Source organism: Magnolia sinica, chromosome 7, assembly GCF_029962835.1.
Source record: "Magnolia sinica isolate HGM2019 chromosome 7, MsV1, whole genome shotgun sequence".
Lineage (NCBI taxonomy): Eukaryota > Viridiplantae > Streptophyta > Magnoliopsida > Magnoliales > Magnoliaceae > Magnolia > Magnolia sinica.
In genome coordinates, this window is record NC_080579.1 from 37780263 (window position 1) to 37803614 (window position 23352).

Genomic DNA, 23352 nt, shown 5'->3' on the forward strand with positions numbered 1-23352 from the left:
TGACCATAACGGCCACCACTGTTACCTTTACGATACGGGTTGCAACGGCTGTTACGGCCCCCGTAACGGCCATTACGGTATCTTGACTTACTGAAAAAAAAAACTATATCTGGCCCGTAACATTGAAAAAAATATTCGAAAAACCTATATTTACCCCATAACAAACCATTACAGGGTTGTTATGGCCTTTACAGGGGACATAACAAGCCGTTATCGGTGGTTACATGTTATTTTTTCCATAACGGATGTTACAGCCGTTATGATCCTGTAACATGTGATGGTTGCCACCGTTACCTTTATGTAACGGTCTTTACGACACACCATGATTGTAGGCGAACTCAACATTGTATAACAGTGCGCTGCTTTAGAGCTATTTTTGGCTTCAAAATCAATTTGTTCAAAGCTGAAATGCTTGGGATTAACCTCAGCCCTGCACTTCGCCGATCTTCTCGGCTGTCAGGCTGGCTTCTTTCCCTCCTCCTATCTTGGTCTACCTCTATATATCGGTAAGTCGGCGAACCATCTTTGGGATGTCGTAATTGAAAGGTATGAACAGAAATTGTCTTTATGGAAAACAAGGTACTTATTGCTTGGAGGTCGGTCAACCCTCATCAATATTGCTCTATCTAATCTCCCTTCTTATTCTCTCTCTATCGTTGTCCAAAATCGGTGATTTCTAAGCTTAATAAAATTTGCAGAGATTTCCTTTTGGCAAGGAAGCTCGATTGACCACAAGTTCAGTTTGCTTGAGTGGTCTGAAGTCTGTAAACCCATCGCTGAGGGAGGTGCTGGCATTCGTGATCTTTTGGTTATAAATTCAGCCTTCATTGTCAAATGGTTGGGACGTTTCTGTACCAAGGAAGGTTTCTGGTGGCAAGATCTTCTAGCTATTAAATATGGCACTGATGAGGGGTATTTGTTCCCAAATCCCTCCACCCTTTAAAGATCCTCCTATATTTGGAAATCTATTTGCCACTTTAGGCCTCTATTGGTCAACTTCTTTTCCTTTGCTCTTGGCAATGGATCACAAATCAGATATTTGCTTTATACTTGGCTATCTGAACTCCCTCTATTTCAGTCTGTCGCAGAAGTTGAACTGCAAGAATTGCTCGGACATCTGGGTTGTTCCAAACATTTGCCGATTCCTAACTCCCAAGATTCCATTGTTTGGTCCAAAAACTCTTTCGGGAAGTGCACGGCTCGCTCTCTAGTTCCACTTCTCAACCAGGTGAAGCTCGTGCCTTCCCATCCTTCACCTGGACATATGGAGCTCCTCCCAAGATAGCAACCTTTTGCTGGGTCTTAGCAAGAGGAAGAACTCATACCATTGATAACTTGCCAAAACGTGGGATGGTTTTGCCCAATATTTGTCAGCTCTACAAGCAGAACGCTGAAACCATTTCCCACCTATTCATCCACTATTCATATTCCTCAGTTATTTGCATGTCTATTCTTTGCTCCTCCAATATGGAGTGGATGAAGCCTTCTTCTGTCTCCGATCTTCTCTTCACCTAGAATGGGGTGTTTGGCTCTAGCTCCCAACTAGCTCGTTGGTGGCTATCAATCCTTGCTACATTCTAGGCAATTAGGAGCAATGTTTAAAATATCGGAGAGATGTCGATATTATCAATGATAATATCAGTATCGTCGAACCAGTGATATCAATAGTCACTTTTATTGTTTCTCTTATGAAAATCAATGAGATATCATCAAAATTTTTGAAGAAGTTGATATTCTAAATTATCATCGAAATTTTCGCACTGTTTCACCAAGGTTTTCGAAAATATTCAATATTTTCTAAACTCCAAAGATATCGCCTGTATAAATACTGAAAATTCAAAAAACAAAAACAAAACAAAGGATTTCGAAAGTCTCTCTTCATATCTAAGTTGTAAAGACAAAATTGGCAACTCCTTTCCAAAATCAATGGATTCGAGCACAAATTTGGGGTTGAAATCGGCGATTGAAGCTTGGTTGGGCCGGAATATATATATATATATATATATTCCCAAAAACTCATATTTTTCTTAGATTTAAAGGATTCTTCCCCCAAAACTATCTCACAATTGTCAAATTTCCCAAAACATGCTTTCAGCTTTCGCTAGGAGACAGATTTTTTCAGATCTGCTTTTATTTTGAGAAAGGAAAAGTAAAAAAAGAGACGTCTCTACCTTTTATTTTGAGAAAGGAGAGAGTAATTGGGAGACGTATCTTCCCTTATTCAAGCACGACTTTGCTACGAGCCCGAAACCAGCGATGTGGGTGGGACGGTGACTGTAGGGCCCACCTTGATGCATGCATTGTATATCCACATCATCCATCTGTTTTACTAGCTTATTTTATAGTGTGGTCCCATGAATGAATAAGATACAAATTTCCACTGGACCACACCATAGGAAACAGTGGTCATTGAACACCCACATTAAAAACTTCCTAGGGCCCACCGTAATGTTTGTTGACCATCTAACTTGTTGATAAGGTCAAACAGACATGGATCAAAGAAAAAAAGAAATATTAACCTAATACAAAACTTTTGTAGCCCATTAAAGATTTTTAATGGTCAATAACCATTGTTTCTTGTGGTGCGGTGCACTTGAAATTTTTATCTGCTTCATTTTTGGGACCATGCCCTAAAATAAACTAGCAAACCAGATGGATGGCGCAGATATATGCATCGAGGTGGGCCCTACGGTTAGGGTCCCACCCACATAGTTGGTTCTGAGTCACTGCCAAGTCACGCCCCCTATTTTAAGGACATGACATAGCTGCCACCCCGAACCAATGATGTAGGTGGGTCCCTGACCATGGGGCCCACCGTGATGCATGTGTTGCGTATTTATGCCATCAATCCGTTTTGCTAGCTCATTTTAGAGCGTTGGCCAGAAAAGGAAGCGGATCCAAATCTCAGGTGGACCACACCACAAAAAACAAAAAACAAAACAAAAAAAAAAAAAAAAAAAAAAAAAAAAAAAAAACATCTTGGATTGAATGTCTACTATGGAAACATTCGTGAGGGCCACTAAAGTTTTGGTTGAGGATAATATTTGTGTGGTTTCAATTCATCCTAGTGAGAATGACCTTATGAACGGTATAGACGGCATATAAGCATCACAGTGGACCCAAGGAGGTTTCAACAGTAGGCATTTCCCTACGCACTTTTTCTTGTCTTGCGGCCCACTAGAGTTTTGGATCTGCCTCATTTTTGGGCTCATATTATATTCTAAGATGATTTGGCAAAACTAATGGACGGAGTGGATTCCTCACAAACATCACGATGGGCCCCACCTAGCTCTACAGTGTGGTCCACTGGAGATTTGGACCTCACTCATTTTTTGGGCTCATGCCCTAAAATGATCTCACAAAGTGGATGGATGGAGTGGATAAAACACATACATCATGATGGGGCCCCCAGATTAATGGTTCCGAATTAATGAAAACGCGGTGACATGTACACAGGACCGTCAATGCATTAAGATCGGTTTGTCGCTTGAAGGCTAGATGGGATGGTTGATTGGTTGGATGGATGGATGGATAGATGGGATGGATGGATGGGATGGGATGGGATGGGATGGGATGGATGGTTGGATGGATAGAATGGATGGATGTTTAGATGATTGGATTGGATGGTCCTTAAAGTAGACTAGTCATAAAACAAAGTGTTGAAGAATGCTTTACCGAAGACAATGACACCAATGAGTGCCAACCCCCTGGTTTAGACTTAAGGCTGATCTTACCGACGGTGGGGTCAAAGAAGCAAATCTAGTGGAATTTTGGTGTGTACTCATACATGTCAACTTGAAACCAAGTTTTCATCCAGTTAATCATGACCATCTTCTAAGTTGCATTTTTTTACAGGTGACCACGACATTCCGAATCTCATTCAGTAACTGGAGAGTCTTGACCAATTCAAAAGATCGTTCTATGTAGTTGAAATAACTGAATTTTGGGTTGTTCGGTCAAGTAACGAAAACTCAATAGAATTCAAACTTGTTGACCCTTTGGCTTTTCCAGCGATACAAACATATCTAAGTAATGGTCGCTCTGTCTGGATAGATGAGATGGTTAGATGGTTGGATGGGTGGATGGATGGATGGATGGGACGGTTGGCCAGTTGGATGGATGGGATGGGATGGGATGGGATGGATGGATGATTGGATTGGATCGGATGGATGGATGATTGGATTGGATGAATGGATGGATGGGATGGTTAGATGATTGGATGGATGAATGAATGGGGTGGTTGGATGGTTGGATGGAGTGGATGGATGGATGGATGGATGGGATGGTTGGATGGATGTGGATGAATGAATGTTTAGATGGATAGATGAGATGGATGGATGGGATTGTTTGACGGTTAGATGGTTGGATCATCATGCATGCGTGGTGTTTATAAAGTACATTCTTATTTATGCAGGAACGTATTGTGTATGAATGCATGATGCATGTTTGTTTGCTTGTTAATTAGTTTAATGAAATTTAAGTAATTGTTGTATTATTATTGGATTGATTTCTTACAACAGTACATACTTTTAAGCCCTCATTAAATGAAAAGCATAAATTCTTTTATCAATTTTTTTTATTCCTAAATATGCAAATATATGTATTTTAGTATCTCCTAAAGTTTCATTGAAAAAATTCCACCATTTTTCCCAAGTTTCTCTAATTTTTTCCCAAATTTCCGGTTATGATGCAGGACAATTAATCACTTGCTCTAAAAGCTCGAACTGTTAGAGTATGGCGAATTAATCCCTTTATCTCATAGCCCAGGCCCCACATCTCATGGGTTAGGACCTTGGCCGAACCCCTCACATGGGTACCACCTCACATGGGCCGCCCACCCCGAGTATGTCCCCGCATCCCACAAGCTATCCCACTCGAGCTCGGTGTGAAATACGCATTAATCACCCCCAGTGAGGAGTCTCAAATACGAGACCTCTCCCATGGGCCCCGCCCATCCCAAGTGTGCTCCTACATCCCACAGGCGACCCCACTCAAGCCCGGTGTGAAAATGCCCCTGCATTAATCACCCCCGATGAAGAGTCTCGAACACAAGACCTCTCTCTCTGATACCAATTTGATACAGGACAATTAACCACTTGCTCTAAAAGCTCGAACTGTTAGAGTATGACGAATTAATCCCTTTATCTCATAGCCCAGGCCCCACATCTCATGGGTTAGGACCTCGGCCGAACCCCCTCGTGGGCCCCAAATCACATGGGTACCGCCTCACATGGGCCGCCCACCCCGAGTGTCCCCGCATCCCACAGGCTACCCCACTCGAGCCCAATGAGAAATGAGCATTACTCACCCCCGGTGAGGAGTCTTAAACACGAGACCTCCCCCGTGGGCCCCGCCCACCCCGAGTGTGCCCCTGCATCCCATAGGCGACCCCACTCGAGCCCGATGTGAAAATGCCCCTGCATTAGGTTATGGGCGATAATGATATTGTTTCGTATCTCTGGCCAGCAAAACTTGTAGCGATATTGATGCTTCGAACACTAATATGGAGGGAGAAGAATCTTAGGACGTTTAAGGATTCGGAATCTGCCCCTACTCGGGTTATTACTCTCATCTCTATGTTGCGGTTTGGCTAGCTAACCTCCCTCCCTCACTTTAGGTGCTACCATGCTTGTCCTCCGGCTTCTCTGTTTTGTTTTTGTGCGGATGCTTCCCCCGTTTTGAGTAGTATAGTTTTTTTTTAGATTTTTTCCTTCTCTTTTTTTTGCTTCTGTTTTTGTCTTTTGTTTCTTCTCTTGGTTGTTGTTTTATTGCCCTTGGGCTTTTAATAATATTGCAATCTTTTTTAAAAAAATAATAATAATTAAAAAAAATAAAAATAAAAATAATCTCACTAAGATACGTTATCGCCGATAATATTCCTCAAAAAGTTACAAAGGCTCCCGTTGACTATCTCGGTTTGGTCGTCTGTTTTAAGATTGATGTGCGCTAGAGAATTGAAGCCTAGTCCCCAGGCATTTCCATAACGTGTGCCAAAAGTTCCCCATAAACTTCAAATCATGGTCCACTGTTATTGTTTTTGATACCCTGCGCATTTGCATAATCATCATAAAGAATATGTTGGTAATATGTGTAGCGTTGATCATTCTTCTGCATGGAATAAACTTGGGTCTTTTTTCAAAAGGTCCACTAAAACAAAAGTTAAATATGCTCCCTGTTTTTTTAACAGGAGCAATCCTTGGCAGCAGCAATAATGAGGCAGATTCGTCCAAACATAGAATTGCAGCAATCCTTGACAGTAGCAACTAATTTGTGAATAAAAAACAGCTCACAAAGGCGATGGAAATCTGATCTCAGAAAAAAGGAACAAATAAAACCGCAACAATCAGCAACACCACAAAATCTGAATCATCTGCAAGACCTCTTCAAAAAATCAAATCATATAGTCAGCTATACTATGCCGAATCTCAAACCAAATCCCCAGGAAGAAAAGAAAACAAAGAAGAGAGAAGAAAGATGAAGAAGAATAAGAAGAAGAGAATCAAGAAGAGAAAGGCTAGAAGAAGAGAAATCAGGAAGAGAGCTTTCCTAGCTCTGATACCATGTCAGAGCATAAATGAATTTGAGAGAGAGAAGAAAAGCACACTGGGGTTTGACGTCCAACCCTCTTATTAATAATAGATAGCCCTGTTCAAATTACAAATATGCCCTTAATATTGAAGAGACACTGAAGAAATAAGGAAAGAGAAAAAAAATATATATATATATATAGGAAATAAGGAAAAAAAAAAAAAAACCAACTAAAGACTAAAGGCCATAACACAGAGACCTAGAAGAGGCACACACAGGACCCCAATAAAAAGATTTGGGGGGGGGGGGGGTGGTTGGTTCTTATATTTTCCAAAAGGGTCCATTCTACTCCGAGATTCACCGAAACTCGATAAATTTTGTGTTTGATTATCAAAATAGGCATAGATCTAGTTAAAAATTATTTTGTAAGCTTCCTTACATAGTTGAGATGAGAAGTGGAAAATCGAGAAAACATTGAAAAAAAAATTGAAATGGAGGTGTGCCGACTTCTTATACAGGCCATATTGACCAACAAGGTTGGTTTTTTTTCATAATGGAACAGTTCATAAAAATTATTTTCTAAGCTTCCTTCATAGTTGAGATGAGAAGTGGAAAATCGAGAAAACATTGAAAAAAGAAATTTTTAATTGAAATAGAGGTGTGCCGACTGCCTATACGGGCCACATCGGCCAACAAGGCCGATTTTTTTTCCATAGTGGAACAGTTCACCCCCATATTGAGTAACGGGGGTGACCAATACGTTTACATAACAGCCAATATGGCCGTAATGTAATCATTTTTCAAAACCATTAAAATTCATCAAACACAACCAAAAAATTTGTAGATTCAACAGTATACTTTAATTAATTTAAGAAATGTGTTCTCATTAAATAAATGACGGAATCCTGTGTGTGTGTGTGTGTGTGTATGAATATATATATATATATATATATATATATATATATATATATATTATATATATATATATATATATATATATATATATATATATATATAACTTGAGAATTGTAGCTTCTTTTTCAGTCCTTTTTTTTTTTTTGCGACATGATTCGCTTACCATTATTTAGTTAGTATTCAAGAGGTACATTGTTGGAAACTTTATTTTGATGGACAACACAAATCCAATCAGATCCAGATCTGGTACCTCACATATGACACCTGTAACTAAACCCGACAGGCCCCAAAACTGATTTCCTTAATCAGATTGGATATATGAGAGCACCACCATTTGTCCTGAATGTGGCCCATTTATAACCCTAATGCGATAGTGTTACCTCGATATTATAAATGCCGATCTTCCCATCAAAAGAAGAAGCTGATATTACTCCAGGTATCTTTGGGTACCAATGAATATCAAAATTCCAATTGGTGCTGGCTGGCAATTCACAAACTATCTGCGTGATATCAAAAAATGAAAAGTGGTATTGCATGATTATTACCAATGCTTCTAGAAAATAGAAGGCTTAAACAAGACACAGAATGTAGTAACACGAGATTTCTAAAGATAAAAACTTCCTACCTCCCCAGTAACTGTGTCCCAACAAATAGTTCGATTATCTTTGGCACAAGTAAGTAAAAACGAGCTGTCATTAGGACACCATGACATGGCAATTACACCTGATAGGAGCAACACAATAAACCAGAGATGAAATAAATAAATCTTCAAAAACTAAGATGCATATAAGAGCCAAATAAGTTCTTAAAAGATTTAAAGAATGGTCGCTGGATACACTTCTCAAATATTTAGGAGTAATACACCAACACAAGGACAAGCCACTACATGTTTGAACCAGAAACATTGAACATATAACAAGGAAATGCCGCATGAAGGTTAAAAAAAAAAAAAAAAGCTTTTGTTGCAGATGCCCTCTGAAATCTGCAACTAATTTCCAAAGGATTTTAGGATATCAAAGCAGTAGAAATGCATATATACATAATCATAATCATCATCATTTAAACCTTATCCCAACTAACTAGGGTCAGCAAAACAAATACTGTTTCGCCATTCCACTATCACAGACCATCCTTGGTTGAGCTATAGGTCCTCAAGTTTTTTCTTACTACCTCCACCCACACCCTTTTGGGCCTTCCCCTTATCCTATTAGAGCCTTCAACTTGAGCCAACTCACTCCTAAAACATATATGCATAAGATAAAGATAATAATGTAATACGATATTCTACAAATTTGCAAGAATTCACTCGAGGGAAGGCCGAATCATCCGAATAAATATATCGTCAAACAAAATTTAGCCAACTCCTTTTTCCTAAAATCTAAGGCGGAGAACAAAAGGCACGAAAACCCTAGTATACAAAACAACCACAACCAAGCAAACCAACATGCAAACCAACATAACTATGACCATAAACTATACAATATAAAATGTCAACCACCTCAAAACTAAAAACTATTTAATTAAGGCAGGCATCTGACCAGACCTTTTGTGTGCCCCACGAACTCTTTCAGCGGTGATATTGTGTTCCTCACGTCCCAAAGCTGCTCATAAAGTTTATAGCAAATTATTCAACCTAACACATGGCCTTTACAGATTTAATATGAAAAAATAATGTTTGGAATAGTAGACAGCAAAAGATCATACTCTCAAAGAAGGTGAACTGTCATCATCGGATGCAACTATAAGCTGGGTGGCGAGATCAGGATTCCACTGCAAAACTGAGCATCGCCTTCTATTTGAATCTGAAAAACTGTTCGAAACGCATTGGACAAATAAAATGATCATAACTCCTGTTACGAAAACAATATCTGTCCTAGATAGTGAGATTACACAGCATCAGCAAACAACTTGCCTTATTACTGGTTTCTGCCGTTTTAGATCCCAAACCACTGAAAAAAAAATTTGTAGAAAATAACATAAGTTCGTGTTTTGGATCAAATATAACAAAAGCATGTATCATGTACCAATGATTATGTGAATCAAAAGATGATAAAACATAAAAGTTTTTATTGTTCCTTCCTCACCCGTCGTTCCATTGTAAGAAGTAGACGCTAGAATATGTTGAACCTTGTGATTCCATGATAGGAAAGAAACTTCACCCTGAGTACCAGATCCAACACCCTACATTGATAATTGTCAAATATCAAATATTGTTAAAATAACTTAAATGATATGGAGCATGAAGTACCGGAAGCAGGCATAACAAATGAACATTAGTTCCGATCAATTTACAAACTCAGCTTTTCCAGTAGAACCATTAATGTATTATAATTGAATGTTTGCTGAACACCATTTAAAAGCCATCAATTCAGAAAATGCCACAATACTCACTTTTTTTATGAGCAATCAAAAAGGAGATATATTTTAAAAGCATACGCCTTTGAGCGCGAGAGTGCGTCCGACGTAGACCTTTCTCTCATGCGTGGGAGTTGGGCTCTCACATGTGACCCGACCTCACTTGTATTTGAAGGACCAATGGAAGACCATTTGTTCCTGAGCGAACCATATTCTCACTTGCAAGAGTCTACTCCGACAACGGGTGATGTGGAAGACTCAGCCATTAGAGCTCAAGGCCCAGGGGATATCAAGGGTAAAGCACTGGTAGTCGTCACTCAGAAAGAGGATCAGGCAAAGGAAAGGGAGTCACCTCATTGGGTCTGGTAGATGGAACCATTCAACAATAGGTTTTGGAGGGAGGCGATGGAAGTTGAACCAATCCAAATAGCAACAAGAGGAATTGCAGACCTAACCTGCAAAAATCAACCTAAATGCCCTAATTCAATGTAGAGGGGGGTGGTGGGAGTGTCAGCAAGCGTCGACCCGGACAAGCAATGGATCATGGAGGCTATGAAATGTGTTAAAAGGAAGATCCGGGGTCTCCTTCAGCAACTGCAAGGAATACTACGCGGTGTTGTTCCAGTGGGCATTAGAGCGAGATAAGGTGATGTGGCAAATGGCGAACAAAAGAAATCCTCAAAGATCTGCAATAGGTTTTAGGGAAGTAATCAGCCTAAATTCTGAGATTAGCTACAGTTCAGGTAGTGCCGCAGGAGAAGGGAAGAAGGGGAAGATCAATTCCCAAATGAAGATACTATGTTGGAATGTCTGAGGCCCGAGTTCCAGGCAGAAAAGGCTGCACATCGAAGATGTATGTCGTAGGTCAAGAGCTCAGGTTATCTCCTTCCAAGAGACCAAGCTTCTGGCAATCGATCAACCTGTGCTGGAATCACTTTGGATACTCAAATCAAAGAAGGGGGGAAATAGTGGTGGCTAGGGACTTAAATGCATGGACTAAGGTAGAAGCATGGTGTGGTGCTTTTTCAGTCTCTGTGGTGTTCGTGAAAGCTGCTACCAAGCTCAATTGGATGTTTACATTGATGTACGGCCCGAAACAAGTAGAGTAGAGAGGTCAGATTTTTGGGTTGAATTGGAGGAATCTCGCAGCAGGTTCGACGGCCAGTGGTGTATAGGCAATGATTTCTATGTCATCAGATTTACTCACGAAAAGTCAAATAAAGCAAGATTAATGCGCAGCATAAAGGATTTCACAGTGTGAGTGAACAGAATCCAATGGTGGATCTACTCATGGGTGGGGTTAGATTCACACGGTGTAATGGGCAACATAAGGCCATCTGCTCCAAGCTCAACAGATTCCTCATCTTTACAGAGTGGGTGGAGATATTTCCACAAGTCCAAAAGCGGGGTCTCCCCAAGCCTATGTCAAATCTCTGACCAATTCTGTTGTTCGTAGGGGAGGAAAACTAGGGCCTAAGGCCCTTCCGTTTTGAGCTCATGTGGCTTGAAACTGAAGGTTTCTCTAATCTAATCTGAAGCTGGTGGACTTCATTCGAGGTCCATGGCTTTGTTGGTTTCCATTTGAGTCATACGTTGAGATTGCTTAAAGAAAAGAAAATCAAGCTGTGGAAAAAAGACATATAAAGAAACAAGGAGGTTGAAACAAATACGATTCTTAAGGGTATTCAGGAAATCAATATTAGGGCAGAAGCCATAGAGCTGAATGAGGAAGAAAGGAACACGAGATCTAAGCTATCTTCGAAATATGCAAGAAGACAAAAGGAAGAAGAAATAAAATAGAAAGGTCAAGAGCAAAATGGCTCAAGGAGGGAGACAAAAACACCAAGATTTTCCATAGTAGCGTGAGTGCTTGAGGCAGAAGTAATAAAATTAGCACTCTTTAAGTGGGAAGCATGATAGTGGAAGGAAAAGGACAACGTTTGCGAGGTTGTGGTGCAATTCCACAAGGACCTCTTATGAGGTGAAGGATCAAAGAGACCAAGGTTGGACAACTTGAATTTCAAATATCTGTCTCGAGTTGAAGCCAAATCCCTAGAAAGTCTGTTCTCCGAGGAAGAAGTCAAAGTGGTAGGGGGTCCTTGGGGAGGGAGAAGGCACTGGGGCTTGACAGCTTTCCAATGGCCTTCTACTAGGTTTTTTAGGATTTAGTGAAAGATGAAGTAATGAGATTCATAAAAGAATTTTTTTGAAAGGGCATGTCTCCCGGCAAGTTTAAGGGCCTCATTCATAAACCTTATTCCAAAGGTAGCAAATGCGTATAATTTAAAAGATTTCAAAACGATCAGCCTCAATGGGGGTCCCTACAAGATTCTTGCTAAAACTTTGGCTTCGAGGTTTCAGAAAGTTCTTGACAGTGTCATCTAGAATAGTCAATGTGTATTTATCAAAGGAAGGCGGCTCGTGGATAGCACTCTCGTTGCCCAAGAATGTGTGGATTCTCGTCATAAAGAAGGTGCAAAAAGAATAGTTTGCAAATTGGACCTCGAAAAAAGCCTGTGATCATGTTAATTGAGAAATTTTTTATTACATAATGGATCATTTGGGTTGCGGTTTAAAGTAGAAAGGATGGAAAATGCGTGAAGCCCACTTCTTTTTCGGTGTTTGTAAATGGTCCCCCTAAAGGCTTTTTTAAAAGCTTTGTGGGGCCTTAGGCAAGGGGTCCTGCTCTCACCATTTCTTTTTCTAGTGGTGGCCAAGGCTTTGGGTAAGATGTTGGAAAAAGGGTTAGAAGTCAATCTCATCGGTGGATTTAGGGTGAGAAAGATGACTCCCCCAATATCTCACATCTAAGTTAACCGACAACATCTTGCTTATGTTCAGGGCAGATCCGAGTGCGATGGACAACCTAAAGAAGATTATCAGGTGCTTCGAGGTAGTTTTAAGGCTGAAAGTGAACGCGACAAAAAGCGAGATGCTAGGGATCCACATACAAAAGGAGGTAGAAAGGATGTCGTCCATTTTTGGGTGTAAGGTTGGATCATTTCCCACTACTTATCTTAGTCTCCCCCTTTGCATTTGGAAACCAGCTAAGCACCTATGCGATGTTGTGGTGGAAAGAATGGATAGAGTTTTCGGCATGGAAAAGCCATTACTTATCCTTTGAAGGCCCAATAACGCTTAACAAAGCAGTAACGTCAAACATGCCAATGCACTTTATGTCTCTTTTCAAGTGCCCAACATCTATCATCCATAGGTTGGAAAAACTCTGGTGAGATTTCCTTTGGAAAGGAAGGCAATAGAAGGAGAAATTTCACTTGTTGAGGAGGGAAGAGGTGTGCTTGACTACGAGGAAGGGGGAGCAAATATACAGAAATTTGAGTCGATTAATCATGCATTTTTGGGAAACTGGCTATGGAAATTTAGGGTCCAAAAGAATGCTTTGTGGAGAGAGGTTATCAAATCTAAAGATGGATGTTAGGAGGGAAGTTGGTCGGTAAAGGCCTTGTCTATCTACAGAGCTTCAAGCATTTGGAAGTCAACAACTAACATGAAAGGCAAGCTATGCAAGGGAATTGATTTCGAAATTGGCAATGGGAAGAGTGTGAGGTTTTGGGAAGACACTTACTTGGGAGAGAGGGCACTTTAAGAGCTATTTCCATAGTTAGCAAACCGATCTTCGGAATGCAACATTTTCAATATCTCACTGCTTCTCCTATTCAAGCAGAGCCGTCATCTGGTCTCCTCCCTGCCGTAGAAATATGCTTGATGAGGAAATCAAGGACATGTTGAGTTGCAAGATCTCTTTCAGAAGTGCCACCCAGCCCAAGAAGTTTAGGATAGAATGTTGTGGAAGGCTGATAAATCGGGAAGTTCTCGCCCGGTCCTTCTATAACATGATTCGGCCCATGGAAGCAAAAGGAAGCCGTGAGTGCACCTCTTTCCTTCGGTCCCATAAAGCTTGGCTTGTTGGGTGTAAAAAAGTGCTAACGACAGACAATCTTCAAAAAAGATTTTTGATGCTGCCCAATATGTGTTATGGGTTTGGCAGATGCAAAATCAATTGATCACCTCTTCATTTACTACCCTTACGCCCAAAGTCTATAGATCTCAATCATGGGATTCTTCAATGTCTCATGGGTGATGCTGGAATCAACCCAAAGTCTCTTCTATGCTTGGCACGGAGTTGAACTAGGGACAGAAGTGTGCTGGAGATTGGCTTTATTAGCAGGTCAATGAATGTTATGGGAGGAGAGAAATGAAAGATGCGTCTTCAGCAAATGAAGTGACAAATCAGGTCAAGCTTCTGGTGGTATAATGGGCATTATATGTAAACGACTTGATTAATAGCAATTTTACCTCTAGGTTGAGGATGTAATTTCTGGTCTTTCTTCCTTCTATTTTCTTTAGTTTAGTTTTAGATTTGTATCTTTCGCCATCTCAGTGCTTTTTTTTTATGAGCACATAGTTATCTTTCAAAAAAAAACAAGGAAGAAGAAGAAACACCCAAACAGGAAACCAAACAAAAGCAACACAACCGAACCATATAGGAAAAGGAAAGACCCAAAAAACAGGGAAAAACATACGCAATGAGAGGCTGCCAACCCCGAGAACAACAGGGGCCACACTGCTCGGCTACTCTCCGTTTATCAACAGATAGACACTTGCTGCTGCATTCTTAGATAAATCATCTGCTTCCTAGTTCGCTTTCCATTGTTATGGACAAACAGAAAATTTTCAGCCCCCACACAAGTCCCTGGTTTCTTCAATGATGTCCACCATTCTCCATAAGAAAAGGCCGGCACTAGCACACAAAATCACATTCCAGAAATCAACTTCAAACATGATAGGACTGTCATAAAACTCAACCGCAAGTTTACACACTGATAGGAGAGCTGAAACTTCAGCAAAAGTTGAGTCTGATTCCAATCAGCCTGAAAATTCGACAATAACCTTGCCACTGGAATCCCAGATGAACCCCAATCTCAGCATTGCCTGAGTTGCACTTGTCAAAATTGAATTTAAGGTATCCCACCAGGGGAGGTTTCCAGGAGACCAAATCAGGGGAGGCAATCTCTCCACTGTGCAACACCTCAATAACACCCAGACTCAAAACCCACCACCAGAATACCCTTGAAACTATGCCCAGCTCTAGCTCACCCTTTGATCAATCTGCAAATCTTCTTAACCAAGTGCTCACAAAAGCACACTTTGCTTCCAAAAATTCTATTATTCCATTCTAACCAGATCACTCGAAGACCAGCAAACACACCAGATCCCATAAATGATGACCATTAGCAACTCACTCTAGCAAACCAACCCTTTATCAGCGCTTAGAGAGACCTGGGAACCATCCAACCAATCCCACACTAAAGAAGAACAACAGCCCAGATTTCACTAGAAAGCAAGCAATGAAGAAGGAGATGGTTGACACACTTTTCACAGCAGCAGCACACAACACATGACACATCAATTAGTAATCCACGATTCTCACTTATGGCATCATATCTTCCCTACAAGATTTGATAGTGTGTTTATTGGCATTTTGGATGGCAAGAAAAGAAGAAGAAGAAGAAGAAAAACCTTCGACTGCATTCCCATCATCAAGAGAGCACCAAGGAGCTAATTTTTCACTATTAACTGAATGTAGTTAATGTCACAATTTACAAAAAGAAATGTATGAGATGACTTTGTTAACTTTTGTCAAATTAGCTTTGACATCATGTTGCATTCTATCCTAACGTCATATTCATATTATATGTAATCAGTATGATATGCAGGCTGGAAGAGGATTGAAATAGAGCAGCCTGAAAGTGCATACAGCTACCCGTAAGTCAAGTTTGCTTTCTGTTTCCACTGGGATATTCTTATTTATAGGCTCATTCACCTATTGGGATACGAACTTACAAATTATTGGTGAAACAAAATTCATAAAACCAACTTCAAATGGCTGGGAGACTGGTGATGATGATGATATTCAACAGGTTGACATGACCATGGTCTCATGTGAGCAAAAGGACTAAAATATATATTCCACCACCCCAAAAAATACATATCGCCCTTAGTGTGGCATGACCATGGTTTCATGCCAAGGAGGTCTACCACTGAAGCTATTTTCCTGCTTAGACAATTGGTGGAGAAATAAGGAGAGGAGAAAGGACCTCCACATGGTCTTTATTGACTTAGAGAAAGACTACCATAGGGTTCCTAGAGAGTTAACCTTTTTTTTACACACGCCCTAGAGAGTTAACCTGGTAGATGTTGGTAGTGAAATGAGTTCCAAGAGGATATATTGACATGATTAAGAATATGTACGATGGAGCAATAACAAACGTGAGGACCACTAGTGGAGAAACAAGTAAGTTGCCAATTACTATAGACTTGCAGAAAGAGATCCTTGATGAAGGAATTTGTCAAATGAGGAAGCTACGGATTTCGTCCGACTTCTACAGTGGCTCCAATGCTTCAAGCCATCACCGGGAGAGAGGGATTCGTTCGTGTGGTCAATGGAGGGCTCAGGTCGCTTCTCGGTCCTATGACAACCCTCCCGAGGTAGCTACTTTTGCTTGGCTAGTGGGTAGAAATAAGATCCTCATAATCAACAACCTTCAAAAAAGATCAATGACAGTTCCTAAATGTTGTGTCATGTGTCTGATGAATGCAGAGTCGGTTGATCATTTGTTCATCTATTGTCCATTTGTTCGGTAGGTGTGGAAGAAATTCCTTACTTTCTTTAGATGGCCTTAGGTGATGTCAGGTCCATTGAATGCCTCATCCTGGATTGGCATGGAGAAAGGATCAAGAAAAAGAGAAATAGTGGTCTCAGGGTAAGTTTTAATTGTCGTTATTTGAGCTATTTGAGGGGAGAGGAATAATTGGTGCTTCTAAAAAAATAAGTGGGATAGAGTCGGATGTCAATCAGGGGCCAAGTTGGATGTATTAGGGTGGGTCTCTCATGTATCAACGGCCTTGACCAAGTGATTGATCTTCGTTGTATGGGTTGTAATTGTTGTTTGCTTTTTCGAGCCTTTTGGTGCTCCTCTAAATAAATCTCACCTTTACCTTTCAAAAAAAAAAAAGGCAAGGACCGCAGCAACTGTCAATCAAATCGTATGCACCCCTACAATCCAACTGTAGAATAATTTGAACCTAGAAAACCTAGATAACAACAACAACAACAAAACACCACAAGTGAATAAACTTATTGAAACAAATCAGTTATGTCGATAGCTTGAGTAGGAAAGGATAAGATCCAAGTGCACAGTGGTAGCTAGCCTTAATAGCAAATTTCAATACTACTAGCAATTTGTTGGCAGAAATGGATGCTCATGACATAATGAGGTTGGCTTTATAATAGACTCAGCACGAGCAATGATGAGGTTGCATTATAAAAACAAGTTATATGCACATACCTTCAGAGATGGGAAGTGAGTAGGTTCCACTGGATTTGATAGATCCCATATGCAAAGTTCTCCTTCCTCAGCCCCAGAAGCAAGTAGATTTGGAGAATGAATGTTGAACTCCAAACCACGAACCTGTATGTAATAACCAATTCATAAGAGAGATGAGTACATGAAAAGAAAATAAAGAAAAAAAATACCATTAAATATCCCAAGAAAAAGAAATGTCGTGTTCATAAAAAATTCAAACAAGATTCAAACATAGAAACTTACAGGTCCCGAATGCTTCTGAAGACGTCCAACAAGAGCACTGTTAATGTCTGGTGAACTGCAAAGAAAATATCCTATAAGAATGTTGGACTTTCGTGTGGGAACAGAGAATTGTAATATTCAACTTTGCATCATAAATAAAAACAAAACAAAGGAAAAGAATTTGCAACACAATTTAAATAATCGAAAACATAAATCTAGAGAAATGTCAGTGTGGGTAACAATGATGCATAATCCAGGTTCAACAGAAGCATCGTAAGGTGATAATTATAAATGGGTTTATGCATTGCGCACCGATCATGCTAGTTTAGAAGGTCTCAACCCATGATAAATGAAGTTAGGTACAAAACAATATAATGCAGGGGCATTTTCACACCGGGTTCGAGTGGGGTAGCCTGTGGGATGCGGGGATACACTCGGGGTGGGCAGCCCGTGTGAGGCGGGTGGCTTGTGTGAGGCAGTACCCATCAAATGTGGGGCCCATGAGAGGGGTTCCGCCAAGGTCCTAACCGATGCGATGTGGGGCATGGGCTATGAGATAAAAGGATTAATTTGCCATGTTCTGTCAGTTCAAGCTTTTAGAGCAAGTGGCTAATTGTCCTGCATCAAAGTGATATCAGAGCGGGAGGTCTCATGTTCGAGACTCCTCACCGGGGGTGATTAATGCAAAGGAATTTTCACATCGATTTTGAGTGGGGTAGCCTATGGGATGCGAGGACACACTCGGGGTGAGCGGCCCGTGTGAGGCGGGTGGCTCAAGTGAGACGGACCTCACCCATGTGAGGCGGGTGGCTCGTGTGAGGCGGTACCCATGTGATGTGGAGGCCACAAGGGGATTTCGGCCGAGGTCCTAACCCATGTGATATGGGGCTTGGTCTATGAGATAAAAGGATTAATTCGCCATGCTCTATCAGTTCGACCTTTTAGAGCAAGTGGCTAATTGTCCTGCATCACAATAGCCTTGAATCATTGATGAGAAACAGAAAATGATAACATTCAGACTAAAACTGAGTTCTTAAAAAGACATTGCAGCTCGAGAAACATATCCTGCTAGAAAACACATAAGAAGCCATAAAAACATGTTACCAACAAATTCATAGTCAATGTCCCCTAGGAACCAACAGACAGATGGATTCTACCACCATTGCCACCCACCGTCCACACCCTATCTCTCAACAGGCTAGCTACCATAGAAAAGTTCATTTGACAGCAAGCAAATTGAGAAGTTGAAATTTTAGTTGATTGGGTACCCTTAGAAGTTTTTGGTGCTGAAAATGAGAGCTTTACTTCATACTGTTCATGTTCTAAACAAGCTTTATTTCTTTCTCCATGATATTTTTAACACTTGCTAAACTTGACTAACTCCGAAAGGATGAACAAAAGCAAGAAGATGAGCAAAAGAAAGAAGACACTGTTCCTATGGCTCATTATATTCTTCTCTATCCTAAAAGAGGCCCAAGGACCTAGCAGGAACAAAATAAGAGCATTGATGAAGTGTTGCAGAAAGCTCACTATAGCCCTAAATCAATGGAGCATGGGGGTAACTTGGGGCACGAAAGGGAGGGTTGGTAACTGAGGGTAGGTTGGGGCAGAAGAGGGTTAAGGGGGTTTGGGTGGCAAAGTCGTTCGCAGAAGCAAAGAAAGTGTTGGGAAGGTTAGATTCTCTTCCATAGATGGTTAATCCGAAGGAGGGTAAGAAGATTCGGGCTTGGAAGGAGGAGGATGAGGGGATTCCAATGGTTCGAGTCTGCCCAGAGGTTTTGAGGGAGACACAACGTTAACTACAGAACACCTTGTTGATCATTACCGCATAGGGAGCTACCTCATCGGAGGTTAAAAGTTGGTTCTATGCTTGATGTAATCTACTTGAGGGAGAAAATACAATCAAGCCGCTGGGGAGGATGGAACTACGGGTCTCCGTTGGGATTGATGCAAATATCGAAGAGATTTTGACAAGAAGGGCACTGTTCAACGATGGCCCTGTCATGGCAGTGCACAGAAGGGAGGAGAAATCCTTCTTTGGGGTGGTTAAGGTGTGGTTCCTAATGTGGGGGATTCCATTAGAGCTGTGGCTCATGGAGGTATTCACGGCATTGGGATCCTATTTGGGAGAAGTCACGATGATCGATCTAGTGACGGAGAAAGGGGACAAGATTAGCATTGCTCATATTTGCATTCGAAGAAGATCAAATGCTCCAGACCCTTGTATGATTGATATCTGGGTAAGAGAAGAGTCTTAAGGTGGGAGTTATGACTTATGAGGGAGCTTTAGCGGGGCGCTTCCAACAAGATGAGGAAAGGAGTGGTAGAGGAGACACCAGTTGTCAAGAAAATTGGACCGCCAATTGCAGAGGGCGAGAGAACAACCGTGCACAGTCTGCATGTTCCCACGGTGTATGGGGTATGGTTGTAGGTGCAGAGGGATGCGTGGCGCCAAATCCACAGCATGGAGGGCAAGGGGGTATCGCAACAAGTGCGAAGAAGGGGGTAGGGTGGGGAAGCATATGTGCCATCCTTGTGTAATTCGATGGTAGGAATGATCCCTCTTGACATCAATGAAAGCCAAATGGCTTGGGCTTATCCTCAGGTCCCGGTAGAGGCTCAAACTACACTTGGAGACTGATGAGAGGAGCGGGAGACGTTTTCAAGGCTCGAAAATATGGTCGAATCGGCTTTCATTGCAGTGAGGGACACGTATGGCTACAAGGCCGTCGAAAGAGGAGTGGAAAGGTCATGTCCTGATCAATGCACTTATGGTTGTCATATGGAATCCAACAGAGGACGAGAGAGGAACCTTAATGCACATTGCGACACGTGATCTTGATGAGGCCAATTATCACATCGCGAGAGTGGGTGTCTATGATGGCTTAGCTGGTGCATCTGTTGATCATGCGAGCAACGCGTGCAACCTCGCAACCTCGCCTTTTTCTCCTCTCGTGCTGGATGGGGTTCTTTTCCCGCACATGCCAAGCAACTTAATCGGCCACATGTGGGAGGTGGATGAACGCTTTTTTATATCCATGTGAGCATCTCAACGATTTGAGCGCGAGAGGGTTCTTTTGGGCCAGTTGTTCATAGCTCCAGCCTCGAGGAGATTGAAGATGTTTCCATTGTCGACAACAAGATCAATTAGTCGTCTTCTTCACATCAGCAAGCTTTTGTAGCAGCATTGGAAGTTTTTGAGCGTGCGTTAGAGGCCGACGATCCAGAGATGTTTTATCCAGCGAATGAGGCAACCACTGTCAATTACTTTGATGATGCTTTTGGGCGTTACTCCTTTGTAAGCTACGAGACAGGACCTAGATTTTCCCAAAGATAAGCCTCAAGTTGGCCAATTAGCAGGTGATCCATGAATTGTTGATGGCTCTAGTCATATGTCGGGGGCAAATATGGAGTGGTATTGTAACATGTTGGAGCGTGTTGGCAAGTCGATCAGTCTCTCATTTAGAGCGGGTGACGATGATGTAGATGCCTTTATTTCTTTTCTTAATGATAGAGGAAATCAAAGAATTAGGGAGGTTCATCTACAGAAGTCTAAGAAAGCCCCAAGAGCATGAAGAGAGCTTTTGAGCCTCGAATGTTCATTCGATTATGACTCTAACCAAGGCACAAATGGCGGCAAGCTTGGTCGAGGAGCAAGATACATTTCCAAATGAAGACGATCAGTTGGGATATTAGGGGGTTGAGAAGCAAGGATAAGAAAAGTCATGTGAGGGAGGTTTGCAAGAAATTCAAAGCTCGGATTATTTCATTTAAGAAATGAAGCCAGATTCCTTTGACGACAAAATGTTGGACTCACTGTGGGGGATTAAGAATAAAGGTTGGATCACTCTTGACACGGTGCTGCCGGCGGTACAGTGGTGGCCTAGAATAGGGATCTGTGGAAGATGAAAGATAACTTCATCAGAGAATTCTCAATTTCTGTTGTTCTTAAGGATTAAGCTTTTGATTTTAAATTTTTATTCACATCAGTATATGGCCCCTGTCAGCCTGATCAAAGGCTTTTCTTTTGGTCAGAGATTAATGTTAACAGATCTTGGTTCAATCAGCCCTGGTGCATTGGGGGCGACTTCAACATTATCAAGTTCGCACACGAGAAGTCTAGCAGTAACCGAATCACGAAGAGCATGTAGGGATTTGCAGACTGGGTGGGCCAAAATGAGATGGTTGATATTCCAATGGGTGGAGCGAAGTTTACTTGGTACAACGAGAGAGTAGAGCTAGTGTTGGCACGTTTGGACAGGTTTCTACTTTCTGCTAATTAGATTGATAGGTTCCTGAAAGTATATTTGCAAGGTCTGCCCAGACCCACTTCTAATCATAGGTTGATCTTACTAGATGTGGAAGAGGAAAGTGAGGGCCCCAAACCTTTTCGGTTTGAGCTATTGTGGTTAGAGGTGGAAAGTTTCGCTGATTGCATCAAAGAATGGTGGTCAAATTTTAGGATGGAAGGCTCGACAAGATTCAAGTTGTCCCAAAAGCTTAAACTTCTCAACGGTAAGCTCAATGATTGGGAAAATAATCTTCTTGGTAAAAGGCTTGAGGAAGCCGAAAGCATGATCAATGAAATACATGACTTAGATATCAAGGAGGAAAGGGGTGTCCTATCTAAGGAAGACCGAATCAAGCGTACATCTTTATCGGCAGCCTATTCGAAGTATTTGAAAGAGGAAGAAATTAAAGGGAGGCAGAGACGAAGGCTTTATGGTTAAAAGAAGTAAAAGAACATTTTTTTTTTAAAGCATTGCTAGCACTAAGACGAGGAATAACTGGAGGGGATTCGGATTGAAAAGAAAAGTCAAGTTGGTGCAGCTATTGTGCAATTCAATACAAAACTATTGTCAAGTAAGGGAGGGGCAGACCAACATTGGACAATCTATCCTCAGATAGTATCTCGACTCCGGAAAGGGAGTTCCTCGAGAAACCCATTTCTGAAGAAGAAGTCAAGGAAGTAGTTGATTCATTGGGTAGAGACAAAGTTATAGGCCCGAACAGTTATCCTATGGCATTTTTTCAAGCTTTTTGGGAGGTTCTAAAAAAGGATGTGGTATTCTTTATACAAGAATTCTTCGAGAAAGATTGGGTCCCCATAGGGATGGGGGCATCCTTTATTGTTCTTGTTCCAAAGAAAAGTGCAGAGATTTTTGGCTAATCAGTTTGATTGGCAGCCTGGGTGATTTCCAACCGATCAGTTTGATTGGTAGCCCATACAAGATTCTGGCAAAAGTTTTCACTTCTAGACTTAGAAAGGTTCTAACAGGTGTCATTTCCAAATATTAGGGGGCACTCGTGGCAGACAAAAAAAATTTGTATAGCGCTTCAATCGCGCATGAATGTATAGATTCAAGACACAAGGAAGGCAAAAAGCATAGTGTTTTGCAAACTAGACATTGAAAAGGCATACGACCACGTCGATTGAGGGTTTCTTAGATACATGCTCCAAAGGTTAGGGTGCAGCAGTAAATGGATTAAATGGATGCAAGCTTGCATTTTATCAACTTCCTTCTCCATTACGATCAATGGTTCACCTCGAGGATTTTTTAAAGCTTCAAGGGACCTTAGGTCGGGGGACCCTTTGTCGCTTTTCTTGTTTGTGGTGGTAGTGGAAGTTCTAAGTAGGATGCTAGTTAAAGGTCAAGAAATTGGGCTTCAAAGCTGTATTTGCCCTCGGGGTTCACATCCATCTGCAGTTTGCGGATGACAGCATTTTATTTTCCAATGCTCAAATGTCTATGGTGGACAACATAAGGAAAATTCTAGGGTGCTTTGAGGAGGTGTCAAGCTTAAAAGTGAATGTTAGGAAGAGCGACATGTTAGGGATAGGCCTATCAAAGGAAGTTGGTTCATTTCTTTCATCTTATTTGGATGTTATGCTTAGGAAAACTGACGAAACATTTATGGGGTAAGGTAATCGAAAGATTTGAAA

General features: G+C 41.3%; 1 protein-coding gene across 9 annotated transcripts in view; it reads right to left on the minus strand.

Annotated features, from left to right (window-relative positions):
- The window catches only part of LOC131251296 (protein transport protein SEC31 homolog B), a 100109-nt gene that overhangs the window by 71482 nt on the left and 5275 nt on the right, over window positions 1-23352 (minus strand). For all 9 annotated transcript variants that reach the window (XR_009173724.1, XR_009173723.1, XR_009173722.1 and 6 more), the window contains exons 2-9: window positions 17430-17484; window positions 17169-17291; window positions 9528-9624; window positions 9356-9392; window positions 9148-9253; window positions 8987-9044; window positions 8069-8166; window positions 7824-7943 (exon numbers count right to left, since the gene is read on the minus strand). Coding sequence is in view for 6 of the 9 variants with exons in the window: in XM_058251929.1 (XP_058107912.1) it covers window positions 7824-7943; window positions 8069-8166; window positions 8987-9044; window positions 9148-9253; window positions 9356-9392; window positions 9528-9624; window positions 17169-17291; window positions 17430-17484 (694 nt within the window). In the remaining 3 variants the exon portion in view is untranslated. The remainder of the gene's footprint in view (window positions 1-7823; window positions 7944-8068; window positions 8167-8986; window positions 9045-9147; window positions 9254-9355; window positions 9393-9527; window positions 9625-17168; window positions 17292-17429; window positions 17485-23352) is intronic.